Here is a 25,114-nt window from a genome sequence, read left to right as displayed (position 1 = left end):
TTGTGTCATCAAGAGATAATTACAAAATTTTTCTCTAATGTTATTACCACTAAAAATCAATTAAAATTTTGCATAATTGCAACAAAAAAAAAAAAAAAAGTAAAACAATAACCATGTATGTAAAATCACTTGCAAAATATCACAATAATAAGTAAATTTGATTTCCAATAATAACATCCACAAACCTTTCCCCTAAAATTATGTCGATAGAAAAGGTTTGGAAACCGAGCACCCTACCAAAATTTTAGAATCCAACTATATAACTATGTTCACCTTGACGAATTGAGAAGCCTTTTTAAAATTTCATACAAATCAAAGCATAAACTTATTTTTTATCTTAACCTTGAAATTATACATGGAATCCCCTCTCATCTTCCATTTTTGTTTATCCTAACTCTTGTAATTAGACATGAAATCTTCTCTCATCTTCCATCTTCTTTTTATCTTAACTCTAGAATTAGACATATAATCTTTTTTCATCTTCCATTTTTTTTCTATTGTTACTTGAGTTTGAACTTTCGAATCTTATCACACAATAATTAAGGGTGTTCTCTTTCTCAAACCCTTTTTATTATTTTTAAAATACATAAACTTAATTTAATTAAATCTACTATTAACTTTCTTTACTAAGCTATTATCCTAATTCCCTTATAATCTCTTCTTCTCATTGTTGTTGTTTTTCCCTTTGGTAAGTTTCATGTTTTCTCCTCAATCTACCAACAAGATCATACTCTAGATAAGATTCTTCACCAATCCTTAAAAGAGTTTATTCATTTTCTCTTGGTTTTTCATGCATTCTATGGACTTATAATTCACTAATGACGTATATCTTATAAATTAAAATGCCCTAGTGTTCGTCTTTCTTTTTCTTTTTCTTTTTTTGTTACCCAAAATATTTTCTCAAATATCCCAATAATTATAATGTAACTTGATTTTAATTCCCTGTGAACCCTTCATCCAACAAAGTACCTTCAACACTTTCTTTTTGTAAAATCTCTTTTCTTTTAAAAATAAAATAAATAAAATAAAAATTGTCATTGATATATTTTAGAAGAAAAAAAATTATGAGGTACAATATAAGCACTTTTTCATGTTATTATTATTATTGTATTTTATCTATAATATGGTAATTTATTTAAAGTTATAAATTTATTAATATAATCACATAACTATGTATTTCTCTAATCTAAAATATTAGATGTTCTTTAAGCAAATGAATATTATTGTTACTTGTATAACAATATATATCTATTTTCGAAGAATAATAGTTAATAATACATTTTTTTAATGAATTTAATAATGATTATTTCATATCCGATAATGATAATTACAAGTAATAATAATGAGATTTGACATCGACAACATCTATATAATTTAGAGGATATATGCTTAATTTACATAAGCAAATTGTGAATGAATTATTTAGTGGTTGACCAAATTGCAATGCACTTGATATTTTGATTCGAATAATAATTTTAATATATTTTTTAAATGGTATATAGAAAGAATATTTAAAATTTATCATATGATGAGGGTTCATTTTGTAAAATAAATTATTTTCAGTCTTTAGTGGTTTTTATTATCAAATATTTAAATTTAATTTAGAACTTAAAATTAAGATGATACTAAATATTTTTGATTTAGTAATTCAAAACTTATAATATGTAATTATTTTGCAACATTAAGATTATGTTTGGTTATCGGAAAATACTAAAAAAAAAATTGTTATGAAAAATTATTTTCTCATGTTTAGCTGTTTTATGAAAAATATCAAAGAAAATTAAATGTAATTAAAATTAATTAAAAATGATCAAATTTCAAATTATTTAATCTTTATATCAAAGGGTTAAAACATGTGAAATGAGTTTGAAGTAATATATAAAAATATTTTATTGACTTTAAATCTATTTTTTTATTGGGAGAATTATGTTTTGAGGAAAGATGAATCTCATAATTGACTCAAAATCCTCATATCCTTTATATTTGAGCTCATGACTTACTGGTGAAGTGAAAATTGAGTCGAAGGACATTATCTTTCAAAATTTCCTAAAACACCCTTGGTTGTCAAAAAGAAAAAGCCAACTAGTTTCCTTACTTCTCTCTCATTCTCTCTATAAATATCTAAGGAGTTGAAACAATTTATCATTGCTTAGTCAAATAAGTAGTTTTGTCTATTACTATTTTATAACATTCCTATTAATTATAGGTAATATGAGGACTTTTAGATAGTTATGAAGTCAAATTAGGTTAAAAACACAATTTTCTCTTTTTTATATTTTCTTTCGGTTTTTCTTTTCTTTCGTTTTTCCTCTCTATTTTATTTCCTTCACATTTTTCCTCAAATGTTCCGAGAACCAAACATAACCTAAAGTTTTTCAAAACTTAATTTTTATATTTTTATCAAACATTCAATGAGTCTTAAGTGAATAAAGAATTGTCATAATCATGTGTTGGAAATGCAACACCAAGTCTTATGACATAACACCTTACAATTGACTATATCATAACAAAATTCACATGTCACACGTACAAAATAATTCATCTATTTGAAAATTTTTTAAATAGAATATTAACAATGTTTTATTTAATTTAATAAATTACAATTTCTTTCATATTATAATTTTAAAATGTTTAAAAATTAAAAAAATTCAAAATTTTCATACATCTAAATTAATGGTTTCCAACAATACAATTGATGGTTAGTCTTCTCTTTTTACCATATCTTTTAATTTGTGAGCACAATTGTTCAAGGTGGGCCTAAGTCTAGAGACCGTGATGCTCGTCAATCAAGGCACGTAAATTGCACCAATGCCCACGGCAAAGTCCAACCATGTCTTTCGATTGTGTATTCCGCTACGTGTCATTTCGCTGTAGACAGCCAACGTGCCGGCAGCAAGTTAACCGATTATATACATATTTATATAATCACGTGATTATATATAGGTCAGGCCGAAGGTTTACAAAAAATAATTGTGATTTCATTTTCATACTGTCGATATCCTCTCTAATTCTCTTTTTCTGCCCTCGATATCTGCCCTCGTTAGTCCAATTTTTCTAGGGTTTGCCGGAAAATCCTCTCCAATTTTCCCGAGAAAAATTCTAGGGCGCGCGCAGATATGAGCTTTCAGGATCTCGAATCTGGGCGCCCTTTGGCTCAGTCCCGGCGAGATTACATCAATGCTAAGCAAGATCCGACGCAGGCCGTTGCTTCTGGCATTTTCCAGATCAATACCGCGGTTTCAACTTTTCAGCGACTCGTTAATACGCTTGGAACCCCCAAGGACACGTCAGAGCTACGGGAGAAGTTGTGAGTGTTGTGAGGCTTGGCTTGGTTCGATTGAATTGGTTTAATTTGGTTTTGGTTAATCGGCTTTAATGCGGTTTCTTAATGGCTGCATTTCGGTGCTTCAATAGCTGATTTTTTATTAACATTTCTGAATTCTTTTGTTAATCGCTGGAATATATTTGTTAACTGACCAAGCATTAAGACGTGTATTTTCTGAAGAGGAGAGTCTGTTTGAACTTTAAGTCGTCTCATATCTTATGGTATGAATTGAGTTTGCACTGCGGCCGCCACTCTCACTTCTGATTTCTATGTGTTTGAAATGCTGATATTTATTAATTTTTTTCTATGAAGCTAATGCTCCATCAATAATACCCATTAGAAATATGTTAGAAAAAAACATAAAAAAATTCAGAGTCAGTTTAGAAACATTGATTCTGTTAACGACAATGTTACCAGTTTTGTAGGATAGGATAGGAGAAATGGGGCTCGAGGAAATTGAGATTAGGGCTTAATAAAGGTATGGCTAGTGTGTCAGGTGTGAAAAGGGGTTTTCCGTAGGTTGGATGAATAGTTGGTTCAGTGTGTTTTGTTGAGAACTAAGTGCTACAAGTTATTATCTTAAAAATATAATTAAAATTCGTTTTCCCCTAAGCTTTCTGAAGTCATCATCACTGAAGGGGAGTTGGAATTTCCTCAGTTGAAAGGAGACGACCAACAATTACGATCTGAAAGGAAAATGGTTCTTTGTTTGTTAGGTAACTGTTCAAGAGTGACCTTAAAAATTTCCCTATGTTAATAAATCAAATTCAGCTTACTTAAATTTGAACAGTCCATCAAATTTTTTGTTTTACCAAGTTTGCATACATCATTTAAAGGTAAAGATGACCAAAACCATAGTTTTAAAAGGCACGCTTAAAGCGTGCTGAGGTCCAAGGTGCAACCACTCCCTAACGGCTTTGCTTGCCAAGACATGTGCCTTGTTGAAGAGGCATGCCTCTTCTACTTTAATTTTCCTTTTTAAACATTTTTATTTTTAAAATTTCTAATTGTATATTGAAATTTATATATATATTTTTGTTAAAAGATTCCTTTAAGAGTTTAGATTCTTAAATTTTTTATTGATTGAATTAGTTTTTAGTTCATATTTGATAAAATCGATATGTGTCATAGGTTTGGTTTCATTTCACTCAGGCATGTGCCTTGTGTTGCGTCTTGCACCTCAGCTCTAGGAGACTTTTGCACCCTAAGTAGGCCTTGCACCTTTTAAAACTATGACCAAAACAATAATCTAGAGGAAGGATTGGCTTTGGTACATATATTTTACTAGAGTATTGCAAATTCAACAGAGGTTGCACCTGTCTATGAGGAGGAATGGAGGATGGGATATGAATATTGTCAGCTCATTTGCTTTCATCTTCTCAGGATGATCTATGATTTGGTAGCAAAAAGGGGTATAGCACTGGGTCCACAATGTCTTAAAAAACACTCCCTTGGATAATGGGGATTACTATGAAAAGGAGCTTCTTACATGATTTTATTAGTCAAATCTATTGGTTCCACTTGGAAAGGGACCATTGAGCATAAAACATTAGGCACACTAGTATACACTTAATTCAATTTTGTAGATTGGGTGGGGTCTAGTTGAGGAATGGAGCAGTTTTTTGTATTTTCCCTTGTTATGGCTACGCCTTTTGTGATGCACAACCTGTGTATTTTGGTATATGGCTTTTTTCATTTATATATTTTCTCCTGCTTACTCTATTTTTTTTATAGGCAAAAAGTGAAATAATATTAGAAATGCCTAAGTAAAGGTGTATCAATGTATACACCGTGTATAGTGTATACATATAACATCCACATAAGACATCCTGAAGAAGGAAAGGAAACACAAAAATGAACCTCCCTCTCCTTAGATTAAGCTAAACCAATCAACAAAGTCAATCATGGACAAGGAATGATCATCTATGGACACTCTAATTTATTCCTAAAAAGTATTCACGAAACAGGCTTTGATTTTCTGATTAGACTGTTGCAAATCTTCAACAACCTCCTGCTTATTTCCTTCCACAACAAAGGAGCGGCCCTCCAAATTTTTTTCCCTTTTTTCCCCATGAAAGAGTCGTGTCAACTCAAAAGATTATCTCTTTCTATGGACCACATCACCCAAGCCACACCAAAAAATGGGAAAACCAAATGCCATGGATACTAGCTTTAGGGCAATGGAGAAGTAGATGATCAATCAATTCTTCCTCATTTTTGCACGCAAGGCAACAATTAGCCATTGCCCATCTGCTCCTGTTAAGCTGACCAATTGTAAAATCCTCTCCCAAGTTGCTTCCCATGCAAAGAAACTCATTTTTACAGGCATCCATGAGTTCCAAACATTACTTGAGAGGAAACGCTCACTCCTTTCTGGAACAAAAATATGGTAGAAAGATTTCACTGAAAACACAACACTCTTGAACTCTTTCCACATCAATTTGTCCTCTTCCTCACTCCTAATCGAGCTCTTCTGTTGGGTCTGCAGAAAAGTCATTACTCCTTCAATTTCCCAATCATGAAAATGCCTCAAGAAGCAGGGCCTCTACCAACCCCCCTCTCCTCCTTGTTCCCACACCTCTAGTACTCAAGTCTTTATCACAGGCTAGAGAGTATAGAGATGGAAAGGACACTTCCAAAGATGAGTCACCACATCATCTATCTTTCCAAAATTTGACCCTTCTTCTATTACCAAGAATGAAGTGTGTTCTACTAACAAAGGATTCACCCATTTCTAATAGCCTTCCACACAGCCAACCCATGATCATCCCTCACTGTCTTTGTGCACCATCCCTCTTCTTCTTCCCCAAATTTTTGTGCAGTAACATTTTTCCAAAGGGACTCACTTTCATATGCAAATCTCCTGCACCATTTGCCAAGGAGCACCTTGTTAAGAGAAGAGAGATTCCTAATACCAAGGCCCCCATTCTTTTTATTTCAGAAAACTATGGACCAATTAACCAGAGGAAGCTTTTTCACTGATCCAGCCCAACCCCAAAAGGAAGTTCCTCTGGGTCTGCTTCAATCTTAGACTCACCTTTTTAGGGATTAAGAACAAAGACATAAAAAAGATAGGAAGACTTGACAATCCACTTTCTGTTGCTTATCAGAAAAAAAAAAAAAAAAAAAATCAGTAATTAAGAACACCAAATTAACTAATAAAGATACAAAATGAACAATTCTAATATCTTGCTTAATAGCAATTTTTTTCGGTTGGAGTTTTTATAGGGTCACATAGGTCAAGTGGTAATAGTAGGCCTGAATCTATGTTAAGTTCAGGGCTTGGGTTTGATGAATTGATGAGAAATTATCCTTAGTGATTGTTGTAAGAGACTCAAAGCAACTTATTAAAAGTTTAGAATCTCATGGATGAACATCTTCCAGCTTGAGCAATGCTTCTCTGAATTTATTAGGATTTTGGAGATTAGATATATAAGATTAATGAATTTTATGGTTTTTTGGTATAGTATATGTATAACTCGCCTTAGCAGGTTTATATCAACTTGTCAGGTTTTAAGTTTCTTATCTTAGAAAAGGATGCTTATGTAGGACTGAATCAAACCCATCCAGATGAGGCTCAGTTAGTGCTGATAGGGAGTTGTAAGTGCTATTTTTCCTTTTTCTTTTTCATTCAAAATTATCCAGTGTGTGACAAGTTAAAGGAGAGACAAAGTCTCTATGGGAATCCATCTTATAAATTAGGTTAATGACATAAAAATATAGTTGAATGGTCACCCATCTAAAATTAAAAAAATAAAAATGGTTTAACTATCATATATTCATGTGTGTCTGTTTTATTTATTTTGTGTGTTTGTTTCGTATTCCTAGTTATGAAATTGGTTGTCTGGTTGGGTTGGTTTACCTAATGTATGAGCACAAAACCGACCTGGCCCTTGATTGGTCCTCCTTTTCCTAACTTAAAAGCAAATATCCATGCATGTTTAACTGGGAAAAATCAACCAATGCTAGGATGGATCAGTAAATTTCTTGGCATGTGCTAACCCATATAGGTAACATCACACCCTCTTTGAAAACTGCACAACTTGCCCTTTCCCTTTTGTAGTTTTGTATTTTATGCTTTTTACTTTTGAATGCCTGGATGATCCACTAGAAAGGTGAGCTTAATGTCACAGGATGCTTCAAATGACCCTCCCCATGGGCTTATATAGAGCCCAGGAAGCTTTTGGAGACTCCTGGAGCCATTTACACTAAGCCATTAGTGGGAAGAGTATGGAAGGTTCTAGAGATGTCTAGAGAAGTCCACACATCTCTACACTATGGTGGAAGGCATGAGAGGAGTCCAGGGCTTTTTAGAGAATTCTAGAGATTTCTTGTATATTCTTGTACATAAGGTTGTACATAGATTAGTGTAGGGAGTTTTAGAATATTTTTGATTTGTAAGGAACCCTCTAAGGTTCCAGAAAGTTCCATTGGTGCCTATAAATAGGTGAGACCCTCATTTGGCCAAGACACCACCCAAATCACTTCCTAACCAAGCAAGTGAGCTTCCAAGCATTGTAAAACTTCCTTTGAAAGCAATAAAGCTTCCATTCTTTAAGAGTCGCCTACTACGCCTTCTCAAGCTTATGAGTCTTGAGCATCTTAGCTTAGCAAGCTAAGCGTTGGGAGTAAGGCTGACTTAGCAAGATCAAATGTCTTGACTTGTCTAAGTGTCGCACAAGCTTAGGAAACGACTAAGTCCGTGACATTACACTCTCTTTCTGGTGTGCTCTAGTTCGTTTTGTATGTAAGCGGAAGACCTTAACAAAAACAGAGACATAATTCTTATTCATAACTTCTTGATGCGGGACACCGCACTCAATCTCTATTGGTGGGTCAAGGTCTAGGATGAGCTTTTGATTCTGGCATTCTGTAGTTCTTGAAGATGGAAGCCAATTATTAAGGTTTAAGGCTAATTTTTGGAGGTTAATAGAGGTTAGGCTTTTAGGGGGGAAAAAAAGTTGCTAGAATTTCTGGACAATGAATAATTTAGGGCCTTTGGCGTTTGGGTGATGGTCTAATGATAGAAATAAGTTTTGGAAGACTAGTTGTAAAATGTGTGAAGGTTTTCTGTAGCATAGATACAACCCAATTGATCAATGCAAGATATAGAGTTTAACATGCAATTTATCTAAAATTTGTAAATTTTTTCTCTTTGATAGACCGTATCAAGTTTGTAAATTTGTACCCATAAAAAAATGACTAAATATGATGACATTTTTCTTGTATCACTGTTCAATATTTGGGCTCAACCATTATAATACACAATGTATAAATGGTCATCCACATAGCAATACTATTACACCAAATAGATCTGAAATTCCTAGTTCCAAGCATAGAAAAAACTTCCAATCATAATTAATAACAAATATGTGAAGCTTTGATTTCTATGCAAAGTAATTATTAGGAAGGGTCCTATAAGTAATTTCAGCAAGCAATTTGGGAAAAATCAATGCAGAAAAAAAGGTGCCTAAGTGTACCTCATGAAACTCCTAAATGATACCCATGCTGGCAGCCTAACAGTGTCAAAGATAGGGAGAGATTGTTTGCTTGTCACACAGAGAGAGTGTGTCTGTTGTGTTGATGAGAAAGGATAAAATAGTTGGGGTTTGTATTGTTTACTTTTCCAGCCCCTAACTTCTTTGATTGAGAGAGAGTTCTGCCCATTGGGTTTCTTTGTCTTCTTCTTCAAGAAAGAGAAATAAAAATAGTGATAAAAGAGTGAGATGATACGGAAATATTTATTTATTTATTTATTTTTTAAAGAAGACTTGACACAAAAGAGAGCGATCGAAAGTAGAGAGACCCAAGACAAAGAACAGTCATTTTCTCTATAGGGAACCATGAGTTCCTTTTGAATGAGAGAAACCTATGATTTTTGCAATCTACTTATAGCCATCATGGGTGGCACATTCAAAGGCTCAAATCATGTGAATTTCTTTTAAATGAGAACCATCTATGGCTTTCTATGACACACAACTATCATGAATTTTATCTCTAACAAAAGCAGAAGATTAAAGAAGCCACACCTAATGTGTGCCTTGGCCGCATGTGGTACTTGATTAGAAGCATAGCCTGATCCAGTGCCAAGTGCCTCCTGTCCTTGTGCATTTTTTAGCACTTGAGTGTGCCTTTCACTATAGTGATTTTTGGTTGAAGTATGGGATGCTTTTGTAGTGGCCACCAGATCCTTTTTGTGGTTTCATTGCAAATCAGTCTATCAGACATAATTGGGTGGTTTGCAAATCTTATCTTGAGAAGCTTGTGACCATGTAACATTTGGGAGCTTCTTTGTTGTGTATATGGGAGGATGTGTTTTGGGAATAAATGGGTGGGCAGAGTTAGTAATAATTGTTAAGGGGTGTTGACTAGGTTGTTTCATAGATCAAGAGGATTAGTCAAGGTGATCCATTGCCTACTTTCATGATTGTGATGGGAGGGTTTTAGTGGGATATTGATGGTTTAGGGTGGGTTTGAAGGGCCTTAGGGAGGATTTGTTTTTCATATTCCATGTGCTGAGGCAAGTCAATTGACATTTGTTATTGTATCCGTATTTGTTCTGAATCATTGTCAGGTTTGAGGGTTAACATGGAGAAAAATGAGTTATTTCCTGTGGGTAGGGAAGAGGAGGATGTTGATGGGTTGGCTTCTGAGTTCTACTGTAAGTTGGGCTTAGTGCCATCAATGTGATTAGGTCTTCCATTGGGAGCTTTCTTTAAAGCGAAATCAATTTGGGATCTGATTGTGGAGAGACTGGAAAAATGTCTTATCTATTTGTAAATGTGATATCTGTCTAAAGGAGTTGGAATCACCTAAATTCTGAGTTACAGCTAGTACTCTTAAATATTCCATGTTTACTTTGTGTGCTTTAGGTTAGTTTCAAGGAAGATTGTGAAGCTGCAAAGGGATTCATTTGGGGTGGGCTTGGGAGAGAGAGGAAGGCTTATGTAGGAAGCTTAAAGGTGCTTTGTGGGCCAAAAGCAAGGGTTGGGCTGGGAGCCAGGAATATGGAGATAGATAAAGCATTCTTGGGAAAATGCTAACAGAAGTTTGTTGACAAGGATAGTAGCCTGAAGAGAGTCATGCTTATTAAGTGTCTGGTAGAAATCAGGAATTGGGTTATTGAGGAGGCAAGAGGGGCATTCAGATGGGGTAGTGTAGGGCAATTAGGAGAGGCTGGGGTCAGTTTAGTGCTCTTGTAAATATGTACTTTATTACCTTTTATTTGCATTTCTTTTTGAACAATTTCAACAAGAAGATTTCATGATAATTTTTTTTTTTTTTTTTACCTCTTGTGATTCTCATATTAGTTCTGCTGATCTGGCAGGCACAAGACGAGGCTACATATTGGGCAGTTAGTCAAGGATACCTCTGCTAAACTTAAGCAAGCTAGCGAAACAGATCATCATGCTGAAGTTAGTGTAAGTTTGCTTTCATGATACGATACTATTGATTTTGCAAGAATTTCTCTCTCCCTTTCTTACTATTTATTTGTACTCAGCAATTGTGGCAAACTTATCAATTCCATCCAAGAGGCATCTATGGTACCGACTTTAGTTTCAAAAACAACATGATCTATGGAGATTTTTTTGCATAAACCATTTTTTAATAAGAGTTTCTGCTGAAGTTTTCTGGAGCAAATATTTTCAACTTTTGGATATGTTAGAAAAAGGAAACAGAAGAGGATGCTTCCAGTGCTGTGATCTTTTTTGAGGGGTGTAATTGCCTTGAACATTCTCCATCTAACTGCAGGCCAGCAAGAAGATTGCAGATGCTAAACTGGCAAAAGATTTTCAAGCAGTTTTAAAAGAGTTTCAGAAGGCTCAACGGCTGGCAGCAGAAAGGGAAACGGCATATACTCCTTTTGTTCCCCAGTCAGTTCTTCCTTCCAGGTAATTATTGTAAGTCTTATTTGTAGTTAGTTTTTGTGCACAACATATTAGCTGTCAATTTTAATCACCAAATGTTGAGTCTTACAAAATCTGCCTGATTCTTTCAATGCAGTGATATCATTTTAGTGGTTCTGAGTGCATTATACTTCTCTACAATTTCAAACTTGCATTTCTGTCTTATGCTCATATTATTGGTTTGATCTGCAGCTATACGGCAAGTGAGATAGATGTAGGTCCAGATAAGAGTCCTGAACAACGTGCTCTTCTTGTGGAATCTAGAAGGTGAATTCATATTGTTCTGTGATGTTTACTCCACTCATGGATTGGTACCCTTTTCTTTTTTTGGTGTTCTTAATTTTTTTTTTTTAAAGCGACTGTTGTTTACAAAAGTTTATTAGGATATATCAGGAAATATTTTTAGGAATGGACTGCATACTACAACTACTTCATACACCAATAAGGGTGTTAAGAACTTCTGGTTAAATTTTTTTTCATTATTTTTCTGACCAGCAAGGTTTTTATTCCAGATCTGTCAGCATGGATTTTTTAATTGCCAAAAACCATTTGTTATCTCTTCTGATCAAAAAAAAAAAAAAAACAGAAAAAACCATTTGTTATCTCATATATAGGTCCGTGCTTGCTATCTATATGGTGAGGCTTCTATTGAGACATGCATGTTAAAGTTGATGATGTGTAAGCTCCCAATTGGATAATAACATGGTCTCCCTTCTTCTATAAGACATCTTACAATTAGAATCAGTGATGTGAAACTAAAAAACTAAGGGCTAAACAAGAAGCCCATATATCAAAGACTTTGCCATCAACTGGCAATCCTCTCTCCTTGGTCTATAACCCCATCAAAAAGTGATCTTAATTTTACAATATGATCAGGAAAATCTTGCTGGGTCTCATGTTAATAGGAAGGATCTCCATTATATTAGGTTTCATTCTTTTGGCCTGCATTTTGTCTCTAGTGCCAGACAGTATGTGGAGCTATAGATTAGATAATTTTCCAAAATTTAATCAAATTCTTAAAAACTCCATAGGGAAAAAGGCGAAAACTGGCGGACACCTCAAAACGGCTAGAATTAGAATGAAACTCAAAAGTGGGACCACTACCCTCCCTTTTCTGAAGATACATTTACTTTGTGTTTACTAATGGAGAGTGTCAAAATTCTGAACAAAACCTCAATTTGATGGTTTTGATTTCATTGTAGAACAGGGGTGAATGGGCCTACCCTTGACTAGGGCCTGCCTTGCATCTTATCCATTTGAACAAAACTGGGCACATGCCCTACATTATATCATTTCTAGGCATTAAGAATAGGTTCTTCTAATATGCTCTCTCCCCTAAACTATTAGATGATTTGTGCTGCAGACAGGAGGTCTTGTTGTTGGACAATGAGATTGTCTTCAATGAGGCTATCATTGAAGAAAGGGAGCAGGGAATACAAGAAATCCAGCACCAAATTGGCGAGGTGAATGAGATTTTCAAAGATCTTGCTGTGCTGGTCCATGAGCAAGGAGTTATGATTGGTAACTCATCTGACTCTCTTGTCTAGAGTTCGCTATTCCCTTTCTGATTCAGGCTGCTGACTCTCATTTCAATTTCTCTTTTCAGATGATATTGGCTCCAACATTGATGGTGCCCAGGCTGCAACAGCACAGGCAAAATCCCAACTTGCAAAAGCATCAAAGACCCAACGATCAAATTCATCTCTGGTAATCTTGAACTCTTTAATTCTTTTTCTTAAAAAGCATAACTTCACAACAGGAGGCACTTTTTAACTGCAGGTCATTTCTGTGGTAGGACCAGTTAAATGGTCCTGTAATAGACTCGTGCTAAAAATTGAAAACCACGTGAATATATTAAGAAATACAAGGTGGATGATTAATGGGGTGAATTTGATCTCTCAGAAAGACTGGTGCCTACTCTTTTAGGTCAACATGCAATGATTCAGTTGGCTTATGTTCATCAATTAAGAGAATCATGTTTGACAGATAACTGTCATCTTCATCTATCATCTCCAACCTTTATATTTCCACTAAAAAAATGAATTCTGACATATCATTTCCTTTTCTTGCAGACCTGCTTGCTGTTGGTGATATTTGGGATCATCCTCCTCATTGTGATCATCGTAATTGCAGCTTAATCAGAAAATTCTTAGAGTCCAATCATAGAGCAGACCTGTAATCTGCTTGGCAACAAGGTGTGGTCTCTTTGTTAATTTCTTTGGTTTTGATGTTTTACGAGACATGCATGATGAGGGACTGAAACTTGGCTTCAATTTCAAGGGAGTATATAGTGTTGGTATCTGGTTATAATTCAGTTGTTTTTATTTGAGGAGGGGGGTGGTTGTGAGTTGTGGTTGATATCTGTTCTCATCTTACTGTAAGTTGCTGTTTTGAGGGTATATGGGTCTGGTTGTGTAATGTTTCTTTTATTTTTATTAATAAAAAATTATAATTCTTTGTGTTTCATTGCTACCATTTGAATATGTTCCCTTGGGGTATGAGGTATGCGGATTCATTGTTCTAGATGATGCCAGTAGGGTTAGTGTCTGGAAATAGGCATCTAATAGAAATGGATTGGGTGAATTACTTGGAACAATAGATTTTTATTTATATTTATTATTATAACTATTTGGATGTTCTCCTGATAGTTAAGAATCCTCTTAAAGAAATGTGGTAAATCATTTTATTTGACAATAAAAAAGGAACCCAAGTAGCTTTAATTTTTTATGTTATTTTAGAGGTGGGGGTCGAAAATTGGAAACAATGATATCATTAAGAAGACCCATGGCTTTGTCCATTTATAGAAGCATCACCGTCCTACACTTGCTGCAACGGAAACATATTGGCGGGATCAAGTTGACACCTTCATGCCACCTTTCTTTCCATCGAACTTCCCAAGGCTCGTATCGAAACCTTTTCAACACTTTATTTATTCATACATTAAATTTTGTGAAATGTTTTTAAAAAATACCATTAGCCAGTTTACCCCATTTATTGTGAAGAACAAGACAAGAAGGGAAGGAAAATTCCCTGAAAGATCGTTTAGCAAAATAATAAGCCAAAATTCCACCTCAAAGCGTGTATATATATATATATATATATATTTTCAAGCCTTTTAAATCACGTGGCCCTTACATTAGCTGTAATCAAGATCTAATTTTTAAGCTAAAACAAAACGTCTAATGTGTTTTCTTGAACATTTTTATTTTTATTTAAAAAAAATAAAAAAAAAATACAGGTTTCATAATTATGTAAGAAGAATGATGATTTTTTTCATTTACATTTTCTAATTTTAAATTGATACATCATGTTTTTTTATAGAGTTTGAGGAAGAACAAATATCTAATTTTTTGTTTGAAATTAGAAAATGATATAAAATGCTTAATCATCTTTAGCTCTTTATAATTAAATAATTTTAAAAAATCGTATAATTTTATATTTTTTTTTCCCATTTTTTCTTTTGTACAATGTTTTATCTTAATTTTTATATATATTTTTATTTTTAATACATAAAGTGGATGATATTAATACCTGTTCGATGTCGATGAGGTATAAAAAGTATCTCTAATGTTATTACTTTGTCATAAAATACAAGTATAACCAAAATATATTATATTTATATAATAAAGATACTAACATTACAATACAACAAAACCTAGAGAAAATTTTGAACTTCTTTTATGAAACTCATAATTTTGTACGATCATGTTATATTCCCTAACATACTTATATTATAAAACATCTTCATTACTATTTGTTAGTATTTCTTAACATAATTTCTATTTGTTATTTAGAGAAAATATTTTCACTAAAAATACTTAAAAAAAGAAACACTTATCATCTTGAAACTCTCAGAAACCATTCAAGTCTCCACCTCTAAACCTGCGGAAATAATTATCAGATATCAATACTAACAAATCCTTGCAATCCACCAAAGTCAAATTAAATATAAGAATGAATGCAAAGAGAAAAATGCTGTCTAGTGCAGAGAATGAGAGTACCTTGATTTCATGAGGGCAGAAAGAATTGGGGGGCTAGCTTACATGATTGAGGAAGAGCACCACTATGACTGATAATCTCATGACTGAGGGATCATCAACAGCCAAAAGAGCAGCCATTTGTGACTATATCTTAATTTCCTTGTAGTCTTTCAAGTGTCAAGTCATTTTCAAACTCTTGGGTGTTTTACTGTCAACCCCTTGATTCCATATCTTCTAATAACAATTCTAACAAGCTCAGAGATTAAGCTATTTTCAATTTGGGAGACTTGTGCAATCTATGGATGAATAATCTTTGTAGCATTAGGAATCCCATCCTCACTTTCAAGGCCTAATGTTATGAAAATACAGCTATTAAATGCAAAGAAAGCAGATGATAGGAGGAAAATAAAATAATTTCACCCACAGGACATTTTCTTCCATTAGAGCAGTGTTTTCAAAGTACATGCAAAGTTATCAGGGCCCAGAAAAGGTTTAATGAATTAAGATTGTTTTAGGTTTTTGCACAATTTGGTACTTGAATAATACACAGATGTCAGCACAATTGAAAGAGTCGACAATATGGCTGAAATGAAAGTAACAATAGACACTGCTCTGGCATGAGCCTTAATTCCAGAAGGTACCCTCCACACTACAGGGCCATTCCCTAGTGCAACACCATTATCTTTTAACATCAATAAACAGCTCTGATTATGTGACTTTGCTTCAATGCTGCAGCGCATGAATAAGTCTGGTGCACCTAGTTCAATATTTGAATAGCCACTCTCTTCCAAGGGCTGCAGCACAAGAGAGATATTAGATAGTGCCTTCCAAGATTGCCTTGTAACTGTTAGGACGTCATAAAAACAACTATCCACATTCCCTATACACAATAGACTGTAAAATAAGGTCCAGACAAAACCACCTGACAAACTTCATTTGTTATATGAGTTTGCATCTTTACTAATCATTTCTTTTTCTTTCTCATATTTTTTAGACTAGCTAGGCGGATGACAAAATGTACATATAAGAATCTGAATTGGAAAGATACATAGGACAAGCAAAGCAGAGAAAGATGTTTAGGTAAGCCAAAAATGAGTGGGAAGACTACGAAAGGTGGAACTAGAAGGAGGAAGCATACAAGCAATTCAAGGATTATCAATAAGATAAAGAGTATCCTAACTGTATCACTGGGAAAATGCCAATTAGAGATTGCCTCAACAATGATAAATAACCCTTTCCATGGACCCCTATATTCAATTGCAGACTAGGAATTTTTTTGGGAAACAGGAATGTAAGAGTACAAAGAGAAATTAAGAAGGAATTACAAATATAATGTTATCAAGTTGTTTTGCAGAATTTTTGTTTTATAATTGAAGCTATTTTTATTTTAAATAAAGTTACTTTATGTAACTTATAGCTTTAGATCGCTCAAGTGATCTCTAAACCTAAAGGTCGTGATTTTTCTTAATTTGTTTCAAGCCATAAAGAAATGGAATAACTTATTATCATTCAGTTTGTAATATTTAATTCAGAGGTTCTCCAGCAATTAGTAGTGTTCATGGGACAAACTAGCAGTTTTCTTACAATAAGACAGGGTTTGAATAAATTTTGAAAATTTCACAGGGTCAAACAAATTAGCAAAATTGATGTGAGTCCTGAGCAGGGGTGTAAATTAGACTGATGGAAGGCAGGGCCCACACGGTATTAGTGAAAATTCTATAGAGGCTACTTCATTAAGTTCACTTCTGGTTACAATTATTTACATGGATTATATAAATACCTGAAAAGTTAGGAGGTTGGGGATGAGAGCAGGGGCATGACCTGTCTAACTCTACCATTGCCATCCATTCTCTCTAATATTATATTTGGGTTGTCAATTTCCAAAATAAGTTTCTGTAACAACCCTAAAGGCTAACCACATAGAATCATCAATGGGGACAAGGTCCATATCAATTCAATTTTCATTCAGATGACCTAAGAAATGAGTTTAGGAAAAGAAGAATTGTTAATTAAATGAGAAACATGCCTCATGTCACTCAGATATGGGAATCAAGAATTGTTAATTAAAGTGCAGCTCATGTTTTTGATATTTGGGAATAAAATTGATCCAGCACTTGACACATATACCCAGATCCATGTAATTCAGATAATTAAAGATGCAAAAATAGTAAGTGCTAAACTCTTTAAATGCTTGGCAGATGTCTTGCAGAATATTAATCAAATTTCAGGGAAAAAAAAAACTACTGTCTATTTTTATTTTCACTTTCTGTGATCTCCTTTTCACTTACTGGATAACGTATATGCAGTGGAAGATCTATGTTGATTTCCAAACCATCCTTGTGTCTTGAAAAAGTGTTGAGATCGACATCCATGTGAACCTCAACAAGGGACCGGTTGGAATGAACGGATGGCAATTCCAAATTTGTGTCTCCAAAAACAGCTGCACCCATAAATACTGCACATGTGGTTTGACTCAAAAATCTTGGAAAGGGAGAAGAGTGCTTGGATGTGTTGCTTGAATGATACAGAAAGTATTTTACCTCCACGCTGAAGAAGATGTTGTAGCTCAAATGGGTCAGCAAAGATTCCATAGGGTAGTTTTTCAATGATTATGGCCTCACAGAAGTGTATTGGTAACTCAGCTATTAACTCCGACTGGATATTAAATCTGAAGGATGAAGAAAGGTGACGATGAGAACCATCACCAATCAGAGAGCGTTGTTGAACTGACAGTCTCAGCACAAGATTCAGATTATCCAGTAGCAGTTCACAAGAGCCAGGAAAAAGTTCATGTGATATGAAATCTAGGAAATCTGAATCAAGCAAGCTATCATATTTATCAAAATATGATTTTGTAATATGTTTCTCAAAATAAGGTGGGATGTTTAAACTTTGGTTGGTGGAGCCAACATTTGAGGTACACCCGCCCACCTGAAAATTAAGAAATGAGGATAGAGGATAGTCAACAAGTTTATCAAACAAAAGGCGCTAATTGAGGCAAAAATTTTGTGAAATGGGACTTCTACATAATGCAAGATGCTTTTTTTCCTCAAAGATAGGAGAAAGTGAAAAGAAAAAATAGTTCTATGGGATCCCAAGATCACAAGGAAACTCCCCCATTGTTGCCCTATTCTTAGCATTAAAGGAAGAGACTAATAAGTATCACAGGTAATGATAATCAGACAACTATCATTCTTGATAGTAATAGTGATAAAAATCTAGTTCCAAAGAAGGTTGTTGAAAGTCTGAAATTTTCCATTAAAAAGCATCTTAATTTTTACAAACTTGCATGATTTCAAAGAGGGAACAAGGTATTGGTTACCTTTGCTTCGTTAAATAGGGTGAAGATGCTAGATGTATGTTATGCCCTTGAAAATGCTTATCACATTGTATACGGGAAAGGTCAAGGTTTTATGACAAAAATATGGTCCATCATACTAAAGCCAATATGTATTCAATCTGAAGGGATTAAAAGAAGTAGACCTTGCACAGAAGAAAGGACTTTCTATTACCTCTAAAACAAACAAACTAATGGGTTTTGGATTGCTCAAAGATTTGCAGTTAAGAGTGGGGCAAGAAGCCTGCAAACTGAAATTCTTATGCTGCAATGAACTAAGAAGATGTTCCATGCTCTCATGAAACTACAACTAACAAAACCAAAAGTTTGATGTATATCAAAACAGTTCATGACCACATAGTGAATATTAGAAAGTGGTAATCCTAGCATGAATTCTAGAGAATTTAACCTCATCCATACTTCAGCCATAATTTCTTAAAATAATACAAGAATTTAAAAAATGGGTTCTGGTATGGTTTCAGTAAGCTTTCTAACAGTTCAAAAGAAAATAAAATTTCCTAAGATTGACAGACTATTAATCAAGTTCAATTCATATCAATCGAACACGCATAGTGGGTAAAAATATCAGATGTGCAGTGAAAGCATAGACCAACTCAAAGAATGTACAAAATTCTAGACATAGATGGTTGGCAGAAGCTTTTGCAATACCAGATAAATAGTTGGATAGAAGCCCAGAGCTTTGACAACAAAAATTCATCATAAAAAATAATTAAAAAAAATGCAAATACAAGAATTGTGTTTAACCAACCTCACATGAAACGAAAGAACTACTCATGCAAAAACCAAAACCAACAAGGAATATCAGCTGGATCCCTAAAATCCGACAAATGTGCACTTGGACATGTTGCCAGCTTTCCATATGGTAGCTGAAACCAAGAAAAGAAAGTAAGAATGAGACAATAACTGCAGCAAAAATATATATATATATATATATATATATATATATATATATTTTGAAGAAGACCGAAGTAAGTGCTTGCAAGAAATTAATGTGGACGGGTTTTATGCCTAACACTCAATTAATTTGGGCGCTCATAGGGCTTGTTTGGTAGTCAACAAACATAAAGAGAATAGAAAAGGAAAAAAAAGAAAATTTGATCCTCTTTTGTAAACAGAAAATAAAATTTGCAAATTACCCAGTGTTGCATGTTTCTAAAGGCAGAAGAACATAGAAACATTAGGTATAAATACAAATCGTAGAAAGTGATATCTTCAAAGGATTCATGCATTAACCTCAGCCAGAGTACAGTTGTCCCCATGATCCATTAAACTCTCAAAAAAATAAAATCAAGAGGTTCATAAAACAATCAAAGTGCAAATAACTGGAATGGGAAAAACATCACAAAACAATCAAAGAGCAATTAAAGGCGAGGCATGCTTCCAATGCGCCTTCAACGCGCCGGAGCTTGAGGCGTAAGCCTTCTAGGTGTTTCTGTGATTGAGATGGCTAGACCAATAAATAAATAAATTTAAAAGAAAAAATGATGTCTCGTAACCCAAAACAGCTCGTGGAGAGCGAAATCAAAGGAGAGAAAAAAAAAATGCAACCCTAACTCTGACCTTACTGTCGACGGCGGCATCTCAGGCTTCTCAACACCATCGGCGGCAGCTCACTCCGGCCTAGGTAGCTTCGACATTTTCACTTGGCTCCGGAGAGATCTCCACTGGTGCTCCTCGGTTATTCCCTCCGTTCTCCCCACCTCTAATTCATTTTCCCCTGTTCTTCTTCATACATTCCCCGCCGACCTCTCTCTTTCTATTTTTTGTTTTTCTCATATGAAATTAAATAATTGATTTTTCATATAGAAAAAAAAAATTAGTTAATTGATTTTATTTTATTTTTTGAAATTATTTAATTATTAATTGCAAAAAATTATATAATGTTCATGTCTTTACTTGTCATAGGTTCTTCATTTATTTTATTTATTTTTATTTTTTATACATTTTAAATATTATTAATTATAAAAATAAGGGTATGGAAAGGTTACCTTCAATGCTTTGACGTACCGACTTGCCGGTATTCATCATCCTAACCTATCTCATTTATTCAAAATAATTATCATCTCCACCCTAATAAGAAAATTAAACGAGTTGGGTTGAACAGGAATGCAAATTTCACATACTCGCTTTACCTAGTCCCTTTTAAATTTTTTATTTTTTGAAAACATGATTTTTTTTTTATAAAATTATTACATTGAAAAATAAAAATATTTTATGAATAATTAAAATATTATATTTTTTTATAACTTATTATTTGAGAAATAAAAAGTCTAAATTAAATTAATTTTTAAAATTAATTTTATATATAATTTGAATTGGACTGATAAAGCGATACTAGAACCACACTAGGTTAAAAAAAAAAAAACTCAAATCCACTATTATCACATTTATTTTAATCCTAAACTCATTCCATTAGGGGTGAGTACCTGAAAAAAAAACTCATTCCATAGTTGTTCTTGCTCACTAGCACATGCTTAGACTTTTTTTCAAAAAGCTTCGATCTTGACTAAAAGCACTTGTGAGAAAACAATATTTTTACTTTCTTATACCTTCCTTCAACCCAAATGAAAAATAAGAATTTTTGCATTAGAGAAATGCAAAGACAATAAAAAATTTAGCCTTTAATCCTTCATCCCTTTCCTTGTTTATGTTGAAATTTATATAGATGAATGAAAATTATGATTTTTTTTTCTTGAAAAACATGTTATCTCTTAATAGACACAACCTCTTTCAGATGATGTGTTTAGTGTCTTAAAACACAATCCTTCAAAAGATGTGTCTAGTATTTTAAAGACACATCTCTTCTAAAGGTCACCATCAAATCTATAAATAGGGACCTCCATGACATTTTTATTCATGTATCCATTCTCTCCACTCTTTCTCATTTCTTGTCATTCAAGTCATTTTTAGTTTTAAGTTTAATTATTTCTCTTTTTTGCCAAATATTTGATATATAGGAGAGTACGAAGCACCAAGTATTTCGTTGTTTCTTGTGATTTGAAGTGCTACTATCACGAAAAAGTTATCGTTATATCCTAGAAAACGATTGTCAACAAACTGTAAGCACCTAAGCGGGATATATTTGTCTTAAGGACATAGAGTCAAACGGTAAGTTCAATCAACCATATTTGTGAGTTCCAATTTTCTATTTACTTCATTTTATTTGTATATTTATTACATACACTTAATGCTCATATATTCAATTATTTGGATAACAATTGAGCATTAACTTACCCAATGACAATGAGTTACATAAGATTTTTTTTCCCCTATTTTGGTATAAAAATCATAATGGTTTTTAAGGTAAATTCAAATTAAAACTTTAACTTTATAAGAATCATTTTTTCCTACAAAAGTTTCTTAAAACATTACTTAGATTTTTGTACAAGTCAACTTACAAGAAGTAATTTTTTTCTATACCTTTCTAAAATCAATTTGTAGACCCTAAAATTTGTCGTGAACTCTTTTCATTTTATTATTATTATTATTATTGTTATTATTATTATTATTATTGTTATTATTATTATTATTATTATTATTATTATTATTATTATCATTATTATTTATTTTGTTTTTTTTTCACTTTTTTATTTTATTTATTTTAGGAATTTTGGTTAATGTATATTAGGCAAATTCCTTTTGACTTTTAATCAAATTTTTATTAGAGAATTAAATCTTGGCCTTCCTTTTTGCTTCAATCCCCACCGTTCATCTAATAAAAACCCTAAGGACCACACATTCATTCACCCAGTTGTCCATCTATATCTCATTTTTTTCTTTTCCATTTCCTCTTGGTTTCTTCTATTTCAATTCTTCTTCTTTTTTCCTTAAGAAGTTGGGCTTTGGGCTTCCCATCCCAACATAATAGCATTTTTCAACACCCAACAATGGGAAATATGACAATCAGCTTTTAATATGAAAAGTTTTATCATTTTTGTGCACTCTAAGCCGACTCCATCTTCTGTGCCCAAATTGCCCCTCCGTTTCTCCACCTTAGTGTCCTCAACATCATTCCAACCTCTATATCACCATCTCTCATTTGGAAGTTTTCTCTCATCTTTCTTCACTCTTGAAAACTCAAAATCTCACATTTCAATTCAAAAACCCAAATCCAAAACTCCAAGACGATGTCAAAATACGCATTTCAGCTCGTCTAGGAGCCATGGGAGTCCAAGAGAATCCGAAAAAAAAAAAAGAAATGGAGCTCAGGTGGAGAGAGTGGATACCCAAAAACTAGAACCTGAACCTCCAAATGTGTCCTAGACTTGCAAATCTATGTCCAAGATAGTTTTATTAGCAAGAAATAACATCAAACATCTCTCCTAGATCATTAAATCAGCGAAACCCTTGAAGAATCAGAGGAAATGGTGTAGAAAATGAAGCATAGGAGACTCTTAAAGTATTGGGTCCCGACGAACCAATTGACCAGTCCTCGACCAGACCTCAACTAGTGACCGTATCTTAGGTACTATCTTAATAGCCCTTAGGTACGACCTTAATCTACCTTAGGTACTATCTTAACTGACCTTAGGTTCTACCTTAGCTAAACTTAGGTATTACCTGTGTGAAGCCTCAAAACTTCATTTATGGATATTACTTCATTTGTGACCTTTAGAGCATGTCATTTTGTAATTAATTAGTGTAATTAGTTGGTTCAACTTTGGTATTTTGGTGATTGTACCTTAAGTACTGCCTTAATAGCCCTAAGGTACTACCTTAATCTACCTTAGGTACTACCTTAACCGACCTTAAATACTACCTAAGTAAAACTTCGGTACTACATATTTGAAGTCTTGGAACTTTATTTGTGGATATTACTTCATTTGTGACCCTTACAACACGTCGTTATGTGATTAATTAGTGTGGTCAATTGGTCCATCTTTGGTATTTTGGTGACTGTACCTTATGTACTACTTAATAGCCTTAAGGTACCACCTTAATCTACCTTAGGTACTACCTTAACTGATCTTAGGTATTACCTAAGTAAAACTTGGGTACTACCTATGTGAAGTCTCAGAACTTTATTTGTGGATATTACTTATTTCATTTGTGAACCTTAGAGCACGTCATTATGTGATTAATTAGTGTGGTCAATTGGTTTACCTTTGGTATTTTGGTGACTATACCTTAGGTACTACCTTAATAGCCCTAAGGTACTACCTTAATCTACCTTAGATACTACCTTAACCGACCTTAGGTACTAATTAAGTAAAACTTGGGTACTACCAATCTAAAGCCTCAGAACTTCATTTGTGGATATTCCTTACTTCATTCTCGATCGGACCTCGACTAGAAAGGAGTAACCGGTCGATTGGTTTTATGTTTAAAACTGAAAAAGACACCAACCCGCTCCTAGACAGTTGAATGAGCTTAACTAAGGTAGTACCTAAGGTCGGTTAAGGTAGTACCTAAGGAAATTAAGGTAGTACCTAAGGTACAATCACCAAAATACCAAAGATGAACAAATTGACTACACTAATTAATCACATAATGATGTGTTCTAAGGGTCACAAATGAAGTAAGTAATATCCACTAATAAAGTTTCGAGACTTCAGATAGGTAGTACCCAAGTTTTACTTAGGTAGTACCTAAGGTTGGTTAAGGTAGAACTTAAGGTAGATTAAGGTAGTACCTTAAGGCTATTAAGGTAGTACCTAAGGTACAGTCACCAAAATACCAAAGATGAACACATTGACCACACTAATTAATCACAGAATGACATGCTCTAAGGGTCACAAATGAAGTAAGTAATATCTACAAATAAAGTTCTGAGACTTCAAATAGGTAGTACCTAAGGTCGATTAAGGTAGTACCTTAGAGCTATTAAGGTAGTACATAAGGTACAATCACCAAAATACCAAAGTTGAACCAACTAATTACACTAATTAATTACAAAATGACATGCTCTAAAGGTCACAAATGAAGTAATATCCATAAATGAAGTTTTGAGGCTTCACACAGGTAATACCTAAGTTTAACTAAGGTAATACCTAAGGTGCAGTCACAGGTCGAGAACTGGTCGACCAGTTCGTTGGGACCTAATACTTTAAGAGTCTCATCTGCTTCATTTTCTGCACCATTTGCTCTGATTCTTCAAGGGCTTTGCCGATTTAATGGTCTAGAAGAGATGTTTGATGTTATTTATTGCTAAAAGAGCTATCTTGGACACAAATTTGCAAGTCTAGAACACATTTGTAGGTTAGGGTTTCGGTTTTTGGGTACCCACTCTCACCACTTGAGCTCCATTTTGTTTTTTTTTTTTTTTTTTCAAATTCTCTTGGACTCTCATGACTCCTAGACAAGTCGAAAGGTGCATTTTGACATTGTCTTAGAGTTTTAGATTTGGGTTTCTGAACTGAAATGAGAGATTTTGGGTTTTTGGGAGTGAAGAAAGATAAGAGAAAGCTTCCAAATGAGAGAGTGTGATATGGAGGTTGGAATGATGATGAGGATCCTGAGCTGGAGAAACGAAAGAGCAATTTGGGCACAGAAGATGGAGTCGGTTCAGAGTGCACAAAAATGATAAAAATTTTCATATTAAAAG

At 33.8% G+C, this 25,114-nt stretch overlaps 2 protein-coding genes across 2 annotated transcripts; one reads left to right on the top strand and one right to left on the bottom strand.

Annotated features, from left to right (window-relative positions):
* Positions 1-2,795: 2,795 nt before the first annotated feature.
* On the top strand, positions 2,796-13,698 carry LOC100257399 (syntaxin-22). The gene is made up of 7 exons (XM_002278613.4): positions 2,796-3,307; positions 10,653-10,746; positions 11,078-11,217; positions 11,425-11,499; positions 12,596-12,753; positions 12,839-12,939; positions 13,305-13,698. Exons 1-7 carry the CDS (start codon positions 3,117-3,119, stop codon positions 13,368-13,370), a joined length of 825 nt encoding a protein of 274 aa, XP_002278649.1. The 5' UTR covers positions 2,796-3,116; the 3' UTR covers positions 13,371-13,698.
* A 1,920-nt stretch (positions 13,699-15,618) lies between these two features.
* LOC100252266 (uncharacterized) lies at positions 15,619-20,935 on the bottom strand. Its single transcript, XM_002278651.4, has 5 exons — positions 20,131-20,935; positions 19,319-19,436; positions 17,753-18,143; positions 17,501-17,667; positions 15,619-16,006 (listed from the first exon to the last, which is right to left on the bottom strand). The coding sequence occupies exons 1-5, from the start codon at positions 20,148-20,150 to the stop codon at positions 15,713-15,715; spliced, it is 990 nt and encodes a 329-aa protein (XP_002278687.1). The 5' UTR covers positions 20,151-20,935; the 3' UTR covers positions 15,619-15,712.
* Between the last annotated feature and the right edge of the window lie 4,179 nt (positions 20,936-25,114).

Source organism: Vitis vinifera, chromosome 2, assembly GCF_030704535.1.
Source record: "Vitis vinifera cultivar Pinot Noir 40024 chromosome 2, ASM3070453v1".
NCBI lineage: Eukaryota > Viridiplantae > Streptophyta > Magnoliopsida > Vitales > Vitaceae > Vitis > Vitis vinifera.
Note: the sequence above shows the minus strand (reverse complement) of the source record. Positions and strands in the feature narration are given on the sequence as shown.

Excerpts from the sequence above, each read along its gene's own strand:
- LOC100257399 (XM_002278613.4), top strand. The coding sequence starts at position 3,117 with ATGAGCTTTCAGGATCTCGAATCTGGGCGCCCTTTGGCTCAGTCCCGG. Across the intron at positions 11,500-12,595 it reads CTTCTTGTGGAATCTAGAAG|ACAGGAGGTCTTGTTGTTGG; the intron begins GTGAATTCATAT and ends TTTGTGCTGCAG. Across the intron at positions 12,940-13,304 it reads AACGATCAAATTCATCTCTG|ACCTGCTTGCTGTTGGTGAT; the intron begins GTAATCTTGAAC and ends CTTTTCTTGCAG.
- LOC100252266 (XM_002278651.4), bottom strand. The coding sequence starts at position 20,150 with ATGCCGCCGTCGACAGTAAG. Across the intron at positions 19,437-20,130 it reads ATGCCGCCGTCGACAGTAAG|CTACCATATGGAAAGCTGGC; the intron begins GTCAGAGTTAGG and ends TCTTGGTTTCAG. Across the intron at positions 17,668-17,752 it reads ACATCTTCTTCAGCGTGGAG|TATTTATGGGTGCAGCTGTT; the intron begins GTAAAATACTTT and ends CCACATGTGCAG.